Source organism: Erigeron canadensis, chromosome 4 (assembly GCF_010389155.1).
Source record: "Erigeron canadensis isolate Cc75 chromosome 4, C_canadensis_v1, whole genome shotgun sequence".
NCBI lineage: Eukaryota > Viridiplantae > Streptophyta > Magnoliopsida > Asterales > Asteraceae > Erigeron > Erigeron canadensis.
This window is the reverse complement of record NC_057764.1, coordinates 33455763-33467302: the sequence shown is the minus strand read 5'-3', so window position 1 is coordinate 33467302 and position 11540 is coordinate 33455763. Positions and strand designations below refer to the sequence as shown.

Below are 11540 nucleotides of genomic sequence, written 5' to 3'. Positions count from 1 at the left end.
ATCAAGCACACCTAAAAAGACCAAAGTATAAGACAATGTAAGATGGGATCTTGCCACTTGTAGATTCCACCCCTTTAATTACTCCATTGCCAAACATCCCCCATAAGCTTGGACCCAAAGTAATGCCTTAATATTTTCTCAAGGATTAAATCGTCATTTATATTTCTAATTCCAATTATTTCTTTTATTTATACACGCATAAATAACTTGTACAGTACTACTTATTCAGCACATTTTATCCCGTGTATGGCGGTACACCATAACTTATATTTAAAACTGTAGACCGCGAGGCAGTTGATCATATTATTATCTTTCCTCAAATATAAACATTCAGTTTCTTATAATAATATATTTCTAAAATCTTTACAGACCTTAAACCCTTATAATTTACTGTTTCATTTCTAAACTTAAAATCAAAATGAATCGATTAGTTGCCAACATGATTATAAGGCGGAGCTGCGTGATCAACAGCGGCCGGAGCTTTACCGGAGTACAGTTTCCGTCGGCGGTGGTTGTAGTTAAGGATCATGATTTTGGAAAATTTGAGTGGCGGAGGATGATGAGTTCGGAAGCGGAACCGGCGGCGAAAGCGCCGTCGGTGAAGCAGGCGGAAGGCGGTAGCGATCAAAAGAAGGAGGTTGTATCGAGTTATTGGGGGATATCGAGATCAAAGATTACTAGAGAAGATGGTACTGAATGGCCTTGGAACTGTTTTATGGTAACTTAATTACTCTACTTACTACTCTAATTTTTTTGCTGCTTGTTTCATATATATATACACACACTATATATATATGTATGTATATTTAATTAAATAATTTTTTTTAGAAGTGCGAGAACTTTAAAATTACGTATATATATTTGTCGATTTTACGATTGATAAGATAGAATGTTAAGATCGAGATCTTATTGTGGATCAATAGTTTCTGCAAAATACAATAATTGAATAATTGTGATAAAATTTCCTATAGGAGTATGTTACATATATGATATGGGTACCAAGAAAAAATCCCATAAGGGGCAAAATGTTAAAAACCTATAGAAAAATTTAAAAAATCTACAAAAATTTTAAAATACATGACAAAATTTAAATTTTGAGGGTCATTGGACCCCTTTGCCCCCTTTAGTACCGCTTCTGATATGTAACAGTAATTGTAAGGAAATGAATGAAATTGATGTTTTTATAGTTAAGATGATACGATTTGAATGTAAGGAAATTAGTGAAATTTGAATATTTAGTTAATATATGTATGCTACTTGGCCGGAACATATTTAACAATAAAGTTTGAGATCCTATGCAAGATCTGATGCATATTCATCGATCCAAATTCTAAATTTGTATGATGTTAATGTCAAAAACGGATCATAACAACGATGCTTTTGATTTTTTAGTACATATATGTATTACGTAATACGTTGATGAATGTTCAGACTCAAGTTTTCGAGTCATTCTAATGATCTTGTTTCGAGACAATTACTGCATGTTGATTTTCTTTTATGCTTTCTAATTAACTTGGCAAATCAATTGGTTAAGCAACTGGCTAGTTGTAGTATTATGTGTAATTGTCAGCTGCTAAACAAATTGATTTGCCAAGTTATATATTTATAAGGTCATAGATGAACATTTTTGCTTTATGGTGCAATGGATATAGACAATATTTGGATTCCATAATTCCATCCTTCATAATAATATGTCTAGTGGATGTATCATTCATGACTATTTTATAAGGACATATTTTATAACTCATGTTGGTCATATTTTAGATCTCAAAGAATATTAATTTAATAAATTGAATGGTATGGACCACTATAAAATCCCATAAAAAGTTCACCAAAAAAAGTGATGATGGTTCCGCAAAGCTGTGGCAAGAAAAAAAAAGGTTTTGAATGGATACTTTAGCGTAATTTCTTTATTTTTATTATATAAAACGTAATATGTGAAATATAGATGTACAGGGCCGGACGGCCGATAACGGCAGCAGATATGTTTAGGTAGTTTCTTTACTTCAAGATTTAACGTAAAATATAAAATGAATGAGTAAATTGCATGAACGGTCTCTTTGATTTACCATAATCTTTCATTCTTAGGCTATTTTGAAGAATCTTACACGTATGATCTTTAAAATCACAGTTTTGGTTGTAATAATGGTCTCTCTCTTAACAAAAATTGACCTAACAGGAGGCATACAAATAAATGTGGATTGAAATAATGGTTTAAGAGACGAAACGTGCAAAATGTTTCGAAATAGTTGGACAATTCTTATCAAAGAGTAGTTTGATGGATCGTATGTGCAAAATATGTATGATGAGGGACGGTGGATGAGAAAATGACCAAACCACAAGCATCATTTTGATGCAACTTACCGAAGATAAAAACTATCCGATGGTGATGGTAGCTGGCGGCTAAGGTGGCAGCAAGAGTTAGATTTTGGTAGTTTTTTTTTGTCTATAGTTTAAAATTAAATAAAAGACAAAGTAATCCCAACGGTGGCCGGTGGCTGGGGTAATGGCGGTGGCCCTCCGATGGTGACAAGTTTTGTTTTATATACTGCACACAGCACATATCAACACAACCACTTTAATGGATGTAGCAGTAGTTGTATTTCTTACTTATGGGATTTTAATATTTTCTGGTATTGTGATTTGTGAACACTTTCAAGGTTTCTAAATCCAAACTGTCATCTACATTTCGGTTTCTGGAACCATCCGGGATTTTAATTGTGTTGTTCTTTCTCTCTTGCTTTGTAGCCATGGGATACTTATCAATCAAACTTGTCCATAGATCTCAGCAAGCATCATGTACCGAAGAATTTTGTGGATAAATTTGCTCTCAGGACAGTGAAACTGCTGAGAATTCCAACAGATGTATTTTTCCAGGTATCTTGCTTCCTTATCCTATCTTTCGGTTTGCTATCTGTTATTTCTCTGTTTACTGAAGTCCAACTGCAGGCATATAAGCTTGATATATGTTAAGTAATGTTAGAGGTTGGTCTACTGGTCTAGTCATGTAGTCTGATAATATGTTGTTTTTGGGCTAAGCATTTCCAAAACTCAAAAGCAACATTGGTTGCAGTTGTAAAATTGCTGGATTTCAAGTTCGTCACTTTAGTAGATGTGGATATTGATAACCTTAAATGTGTCATGTGGAAAACAAACTTAAGAGATTATACAATGGTTGTATCCTGTAGGAATCACACTACTAAAATTGCATCTGCAGTTAGAGGAAGAACCAATCAGAACTCTTTCTGCAAGTTAATGTAATGTTTATTAGCGCATTCATTTTTTTAGTCTGCTAGTCTGATATTTTTATGAATATTTACGTCGTTTATGATTACAAAACAACACTTTAGAAATACAATCAGAATATATCAATAATAAAAAGATCAAGCTGTATGTATTACAAGGGAGACTGTAGGTGACTTAGAACCCATTTGATCCATTGCTCTTTTTGCTATATATGATTGTTTGTTTGACCTTTTTGAGATAAAACAGAATCCATATATGCTCATCCATAAGTGAATGGGTTAAAATTACCACCTCTAATAGTCTTGGATTTATGTTTAAAATGTCATCATGTTTCAGAGGCGATATGGATGCCGTGCAATGATGCTTGAAACAGTAGCAGCCGTCCCTGGCATGGTGGGTGGAATGCTACTGCACTTGAGATCTCTACGTAGGTTCCAACAAAGTGGGGGTTGGATCAAAGCATTGCTTGAAGAAGCCGAGAATGAGAGGATGCACCTCATGACAATGGTGGAGCTTGTGAAACCCAAGTGGTATGAACGCCTTCTGGTTCTGGCAGTCCAGGGGGTTTTCTTCAACGCTTTTTTCGTTATATACATGTTATCCCCAAAACTGGCACATAGAATAGTTGGGTATCTTGAAGAAGAGGCGGTCCATTCTTACACCGAGTTTTTGAAGGACATAGAGAGTGGTGCAATTGAAAACGTTCCAGCTCCTGCTATTGCTATTGATTACTGGAGGTTGCCAAAAGATTCAACCTTGAAAGATGTCATAACTGTTATCCGGGCTGATGAAGCTCACCATCGTGATGTCAACCATTTTGCTTCTGTAAGTTCAGGCCAACCATATTGGTTAGAGTTGAATAAATAGGCGGGTAACGGGTCAGGACAAACATTTTTTTGGGTACATGTTGGAGTGCTTGGGTTACGTTAACTGCGGAAATCTTTTGTCCACATTTTGGGGTTCTTATTATCATATAAGATTAAAAAATATATATCTACTAGTAATCCAAATTATTGAATAAACAATCTAGGTCTACGCATTGAAAATACACTTTGGGTGACATTGAACCTGTTTGACACATTTCCTTCAAAGTTTTTCTTGTTGTGGTATGTTAAAATAAAGTAGAATCCAAATTGACCCATACATAGTTAGATGGGTTGAAATTTGTCATCTTTAATTTTGATATGTCGCTTCTTATTCATCGGTTTAGTATAACTGGGCTGTTACTTTTTCAGGACATCCATTTTCAGGGGAAGGAACTGAGGGAGGCTCCAGCGCCTGTTGGTTACCACTAAATCTATTATTTTTGTGTAGGTACATGTCTATTTCTTGGTATAAGATTCAAATAGTGTCTGTCTATCTGTTTTTAATCAAGCAAACTTGAATTCATAAGTTAATATCAACTTCTATTCAACTAGGATTTACATGATTGTGAGAACCATAATCACAAGAATTTGGTTGTTATCAAGATGGGGTTATCTTGATTAAATAAAATGTCTGTTGCTTTCTGAATACATTTTAGCAGTTGTATGTATGTGTGGAAAAGCAAATCCGCATCAAACAACACAATTGGTTCAAGTGACTGAATTCCTATTTATCAAGCACTGTAATCATAGTAATTGTTTCAGTACTCATTTCTGGACATAAACTAGAAACTGGTCTCTATAGCCTACAAATTTATTCACAATAATTTGATTTATGTTGTATTTATTGCGCGCGCGCACGCGCACACACACGAGTCGCAACTGTTGCAAGATTCAGCTTCAAGGTAGATGGTTGCCTAAGGTGACTTGATGATGAAGATCATATAATTTCTGTGTTAGCAAGAATGTTAGCAAGAATGAAAAGATAACATATGTTTTATCTGAACGCCACTGAAACTGATGCAATTACGAGTGCATTCAAATGGCTAAAGAACAATCGATTAATCAAAGTTCAAAACCATAAAGGTTTTCTTGACAAAATATCAATATTTTTATAAAACTCAAAACTGATCATAAACATTCTCCACCCTAATACTTATATTAATCCTAACACCAATAAAATAGGAAACAAATCAAGTCATAGTTATCCTAATAAATAAAAAGATAACTTATTAAAATAAAAGATTATTTAATCAAAATAAAATATAACTTGAATTAAACTCCATCGCGGGTCGGGTCAGGCGGGTTACGGGTCCCCTGCATCAGAAACTCTTTTGTAAATGTTATATATCTACATCAACTATATTAATCTGCGCAAAACATTAGTTAACTACACCAGAAACTCACAAAGCATTTGAAAAAGGCGTTAATGGTCATGATTTCCTGGGGCTTTTATGAACAAGCCCCCGTGATGTTCAATCAAGAAAAGACTTCACGATCTAATAGGACCCTAAAGACTTGCAAAATAAATTTTGCATAGTCCAAATTAAACAATTTATCAAGAATAAAAAAATGTTAGCCCTAGCAATAACACCAACACCACCAACATTGCATAGAGTCACGTGTAATTCGATCATTTTTGCACATTTTTTCCACTCTGATTTTTCTTACAAAATTTATGGCTAACACCTCATGTCTTTGCATGGATTGCTCTTATAAAGATGCCGTTCACACAATTTTCACACTTGGTTGTTGCTTAAGATGTGATGCAATACCGTAAGGTGCACAAATAAACCAATGGTAAAGACTAAAGAGATCCCAGATTTAGCTTTCCCAAAGAAAGTGCAAATTATATGACATTAACTCACCCACAGAATAGAATATATATGATGACAATGCATGCACCATTATACGCTGGTAAGTGTATTTCACACAGCAAAGTTACTCCATAGACATAAAAGAAGTATACTACAAAATGCACAACAGTACAACACAGGTGAGTATGCAACTTTTAATTATGTAGTGATTGATTTCAGGGTCTATATCTCTAGAAAAGGAAATGTTTATGACCATTTACATAGATTACATATGATTAACATTTTATATATTGAAACATTCAGATAACTAAAGCCAAACCAAAATCCAAACCCAAACCCAAGTGCAAGCGCAAACCAATTTCAAGACTTTAATTTGCGAATATGAAGAAAAGTAAGTACAAGATGCAAAGCGGCTAGTTGGCTACATGTTTCTTACTAATTCCCCATTAGTAATTTACTTGTTTCTTACTAATTCCGGTTCAAGAGCGAAAAGGCCATAAAAATGATAATGCGTTCCTCCTTCCCCGACTGTGTCCACCACTTTCTTCACCAGCACCAGCTGCGCCACTGCTGCTTCCCCTACTTGTACCATGTGCTGGCAGCTCCAGGCGACACACCGGGCAAGAATTATGCTGAACTAACCAAGGCTCAATGCAACCCGAATGGTAGATATGGTTGCAAGGCATTTGCCTAGCCTCAGAACCCAACTCAAACCTATCTTTACAAACTGGGCAGTGAGAATCAGTATTAAGGTGTCTATTTGTGATCTTGATAGTGGGCATAGAATCAATTGCTGAACGGGTTGCTGGTGGTGGCCCCTGCCTAGTATCATTCAGTGTAAGTTGTTCGATTAATTCTTGTAACCCGGGACCCATAAAGATGTTACTGACATTAGACCGTCTTGGACCTGGTGGTGCACCGTTGAAGAAGAACTCGAACCTATCGTTGGCAGACATCCGAGCCGGGGCTTGACCGTCAAATATGAACCATGGAACGACACCATGTTCAGGAACGAGTCCAGATCTTCTTCTGATGTCAAAATTTGGGTTTCTTCCAGCCATTCTTTGTCTTATTAACTCAGCGAAAGCATCCATGATTCTGTTTCTTGGGTCTGGGAACGGTTCCATATACCCAAAATCCGAAGGCTCATGTACATGAATACGCCCGGTTTCTTGGTGTCCAGGCTCAACCAACTCACTTAGTTCTTGCACAAATCCTCCAGAACAATATGGGCATACGGGATTACGACCCCGAAGACGAAATGATTGTTGGCACTGGTAACACCAATGTGTATTGCTGCCGCTCGACATTGCTCGTCACTATAACTTGATTCACACAAAAGATACAGAACGTCAGAACTGAAAACCAAACGTATTCTGCATTCAAGGAATAAGGTAAGATAATTGTTCAATATTTTTGCTAATAAAAGTTCCAAGGGAAGAACGCTTATATGAACATAAGTTAACAATAATATAATTGAGACCAGGAAATCGTTAAACAGGACCATAAACTGAATGCAAACTTGAATTTTACCGTTCCCTAGAAAACTTAAAAAGGGATACCAAAATCATGTTAAACCGATAATGGTTCAATTCGGTTCGGTCTAGTTCACATTTGGTTCTTTGGTTTCTTACATCCAGCCCAACTTGTACACGCCCTTTTGTCAAAGTGATAATCCAATTAAACCAATAGACCCTTAATACTCTCACTCTTTTCCATACAAAGAAAGAAATATACCATGAGCAATGTATTGGAAAACCTATGTTGCCCTTTTGGTCCTTCAGCCTCTAAGAAGTATATTAAGAATAGACTGATTTACGCAGTTGTTGAATGCAAGTTATGTGTTATAGCTATTATTGTCTGTACATATGAGTAAGTCAAGTTGATTTGTAATGTCTAACAAAAAAGGTATGTATCTCAGATGGAAGAAAAAGGAAGGTCTGCACTTATTCTGAAACACAAGGTATACGGTATGTCTGAAAAGATTCGTTAAGCAACTTGACTAATATGCCCAGAAACACATTGTTCGTTACACAATGCTTAAGTGCACAGCGCATCTTCTATAAATAACTAATAACAGTAGGACCCAATAAAGAAATTACACAAAAGCAGAAGTAGAACAACAACAGTTTATTATTCACACAAAAACGGAAGTAGAATAGAAACAGTTTATTATTCTATAAGGAAAACTTCAAATCAGAAAGTCCTAATATGGAACAAAAGGAGAAGAGGAGAACCTGTCATTATTTAAAGCATCTACTGTTTCTCCAGAGTTTGAAAAATTATATCATAGGAGAAGAAAAGAATAGAAATAAAAAGGAAAAGAAAAGGTCATTCTCGAGTTGAAGGAAAAGAAAGAAAGGGAGAGGATTCCTTTACACTTGTCCCAATTTTGGGTGAAAAAGTTTTGAAGGAATAAACATTATGACCACCCTCAAATTCCTTTCTATTTCTTTCCTTTCTTTAGCTTGAAGAACTCAAGAATGCAACTTTTATTTATTTCTTTTCCATCCCTATCCTTTCTCTTATCGAGAAAACTAAAGTATGTTTCAAGAACATCAAAAGGACTGAAAAGGTTAGCATCTTCATTCTTATAATTGAGAAATTGAGGGTATATCTATATTATATTATAAAGCAGATTCCTTCCAGATTTTCAACATTGAGTTGAAATTTTCAATATTGATTTTAAGTACATCCCCAAAATACCTCTTTCATCTATTCTATATTTATCTAAAATAACCATAATACCCTTTCTCTCTCCTCAAATCTCAACCAATCACCTTTTTTCTCTCTCCTCCATAAATCATTTATTCCTCCAATTCATTCAAAATCTTTTATCTCAAAAATCATACGTCGATAAATTATAAAAATTGTATGGGTGTTCTTAAAATTTCATGCTCTTTCATTAGAGATGTCATTCGATATACTTTCGACAAATTTTTAAATCTGAGGGCGGAACCCGTACGGCTAAGGCATTTGACTATCATACTCTATGACCTAGGTATCACCCCACCATCTCACCGCCGCAACGCGCGGGTACTTGCTCTCGTGAATAATATTGCACATAATCTAATTAGTTGTGCGATCATCAGATAAAGTTGATCCAAAAAGCATAAATGCTTGGTGAATTACACGAAAAAGGACTGACAAAAATGACATCTCTATACCCGACATAATAATCATAAAAGGCTTGAAGAAAACTAGGTGTTATTCACTTAACCAAAACTTAAATCACAGGTAGCATCTTCCAGCTACTTTACTTAAAGAGGAGAAGGAGAAGATGTATAGTCCTTGCCAAACAAACTGAATTTAAAGACCACCAATGAGAAACTTCATTTAAAAGGGAAATAAAGGAATATCTTCCAGAAAGAAGAACAAAAAAGACCCTGAAAAGCCGTAGTTGAGCCCATACGAGGACAACTACTCAGGGGTCACAGAAAAGTTATCAATGTAACGAACGAGAATGATGGGATGTATGGCAAAAGGCCCTCCTTCAATGATTCACGAGTCTTTATTCTTTGAATAAGAAAGGAACATGCTAACATAACAAAAAGAAGAAACAAAGTAAAATTCCTTATCTGTTTAAGTATTTATATATAAAAAGAATATTTCAGCACTATCCTTCCAAATTTCTTTCCCGAAACGGAATATAGGAAAAAAAAATACAAGAGATGAACACTAGATTGTAACAACTACCGAACCGCCCTTGTGCATTGGTCTCTTTTTTTTTTCATACGAGACGGGGTGTCCGCGCGATGCAGCGGTGATGGTGGTAACGACAAAGGTGTGGCTGCGGCAATTGTGGCGATGTGTGCGGCGGTAAGGGTTAATATGGTTATTTAAGGATTGGAGAATCTATGTTGTAGTTTATTTTATTAAGGGTATTATAGGTATATAGGTAAAGATGTTTAAATTAGTGAATAAATAAGAAGGGTAATATGGTCATTTCAGGTTCTTAATTACTTTAAAGGGAAGGGCAGTTTGCTTTATATAGTAGTATAGAAGTATAGATAAAGTCAGAATACGTTTGTACTGATGATTCTTTCTTTCTAAAAGAAAGGAATTTTCTATCCGTCGTTAAACCCTTGTTAGAGAAAAGCCTTAATATTGTTGCTGCAAGTTTCCTTTCTGTAAAATGCGTATCATCCAAAAGCCGTAAAAAAAAAGTATCATAATTCGGATATCTTCACCCACACCATACAAAATAAAATTTCTCTTACAGATTCAAAAAACAATGTAATATAAAAAGGATCAAGAAATATCTATATACATTTCCTTCTTGTTAGGTTGAGCCAGTTTACGTAGAGGATTATCCTAGGAATAAGGGCATAGGTTTCAAATTAACATAAACTCCGTTCGCCCCAAAATGGAAAAAGATAATCAAAACTAGCAAAGCCATTTACCAGCAATGCAAGTAACTTCATTCCAGGTATCACAAACTCTTGTCGAGATCAAGTGATCAACTTTATTCTTAGCTTGTTGCAGGCGTGGACAAAAAAAAGTGAACTTGAGATAAACACACAATATATATAAGCAGACCAAGTATCCTATGTCACCCATCATACACACACACAGGCACACGCTTACACATAGTCAGAACTCGTTAAAAATGTCCCCAACAATATACACATCTTTGAGATTTAATTTCCATGCACAAAAAAAGCATCATACTCCATAAGTACTATCTATTGTATCTGCAACCATATAAGCTGCCATGTCATCGGTTTACAAGCTCATATACATTAATACTTACAATAAAATAGTAGCGAAACGGAAATTTACTAATATCCGATCCATACAATACAATACTAAATTCCGCACTATACAAAACATGCTAACACAATCACACATTTTTATTTACTTACTGTATTGTATACTAGATTTTACGCACGTGTCCATGTTTACAGAAATATAATAAGTTAATGTATCTAGGCTATTCATTCAAAAATCATTATTTATATTGTTAAAAATGATGATGATTTAAACAATACAGTGATAAGTATTTTACAGAATCGAGAATTAAAAGTTGATCTAAGTTCAAATAATAATTATAGAGGTTTTTCAGTTCCTAAAAAATCGGGATTTGGATGTATAGTATACAATAACAGATATTAAAGTAAATAAGATATATAAATTAGATAAAAAAGGAGAACCTACCTGATGAATACAAACTTTGTACATAAAATTATAATAAATAATAATAATAATTAAATTTTAGCCTCAGTTACTTACTTTACCTGGAAGATGATGATGGAAAATTGATGAAAGGCGAAGATTATAGTCAAATTTTGGGCCAAGGTCGGTCACGCCCAGATAGATAGACAGAGAGAGAAAATTTGAGAATGAGTGAGCTATTTATTTTATTTATTAATTTATTAAGTTATATTACAAAAAAGGAAGAATTTTTTTTTTTTTTTTTTTAAATTGAGGAAAATTGTTTGACTGAGAATCATTCGTTCTCATACATTCCCTGCCTAATTAAGATAATGATTTGATTGGTTTTCTTTTACCAAGTTTTTATTTATTTATTTTTGTTTTTAAAACAGCAAAGCTGGATACCAAGGGCCTATCGATCCCTTCCTCCCGCTCGCTTCACCCGGTAAATTCAACTCGC

At 34.7% G+C, this 11540-nt stretch overlaps 2 protein-coding genes across 7 annotated transcripts; one reads left to right on the top strand and one right to left on the bottom strand.

Moving 5' to 3' along the window:
* Positions 1-305: 305 nt before the first annotated feature.
* On the top strand, positions 306-4760 carry LOC122596563 (ubiquinol oxidase 2, mitochondrial). Its single transcript, XM_043769170.1, has 4 exons — positions 306-718; positions 2749-2877; positions 3583-4071; positions 4482-4760. Exons 1-4 carry the CDS (start codon positions 419-421, stop codon positions 4539-4541), a joined length of 978 nt encoding a protein of 325 aa, XP_043625105.1. The 5' UTR covers positions 306-418; the 3' UTR covers positions 4542-4760.
* Positions 4761-6110: 1350 nt separating this feature from the next.
* On the bottom strand, positions 6111-11272 carry LOC122597926 (probable E3 ubiquitin-protein ligase RHC1A). 6 transcript variants are annotated; one of them, XM_043770518.1, is made up of 2 exons: positions 11159-11272; positions 6111-7302 (listed from the first exon to the last, which is right to left on the bottom strand). In XM_043770518.1, exon 2 carries the CDS (start codon positions 7234-7236, stop codon positions 6406-6408), a length of 831 nt encoding a protein of 276 aa, XP_043626453.1. In that variant the 5' UTR covers positions 7237-7302; positions 11159-11272; the 3' UTR covers positions 6111-6405. The 6 variants fall into 6 exon arrangements, with proteins under 6 accessions (XP_043626453.1, XP_043626454.1, XP_043626450.1 ...); XM_043770519.1 differs by having other exon boundaries at positions 6111-7251; XM_043770515.1 differs by having other exon boundaries at positions 11164-11272.
* Positions 11273-11540: the final 268 nt, after the last annotated feature.

Bases quoted from the DNA above. Each gene is read 5' to 3' on its own strand.
- LOC122596563 (XM_043769170.1), top strand. From the start codon at position 419: ATGAATCGATTAGTTGCCAACATGATTATAAGGCGGAGCTGCGTGATC. The intron at 719-2,748 runs GTAACTTAATTA...CTTGCTTTGTAG, and splicing joins GGCCTTGGAACTGTTTTATG to CCATGGGATACTTATCAATC. The intron at 2,878-3,582 runs GTATCTTGCTTC...ATCATGTTTCAG, and splicing joins CAACAGATGTATTTTTCCAG to AGGCGATATGGATGCCGTGC.
- LOC122597926 (XM_043770518.1), bottom strand. From the start codon at position 7,236: ATGTCGAGCGGCAGCAATACACATTGGTGTTACCAGTGCCAACAATCA.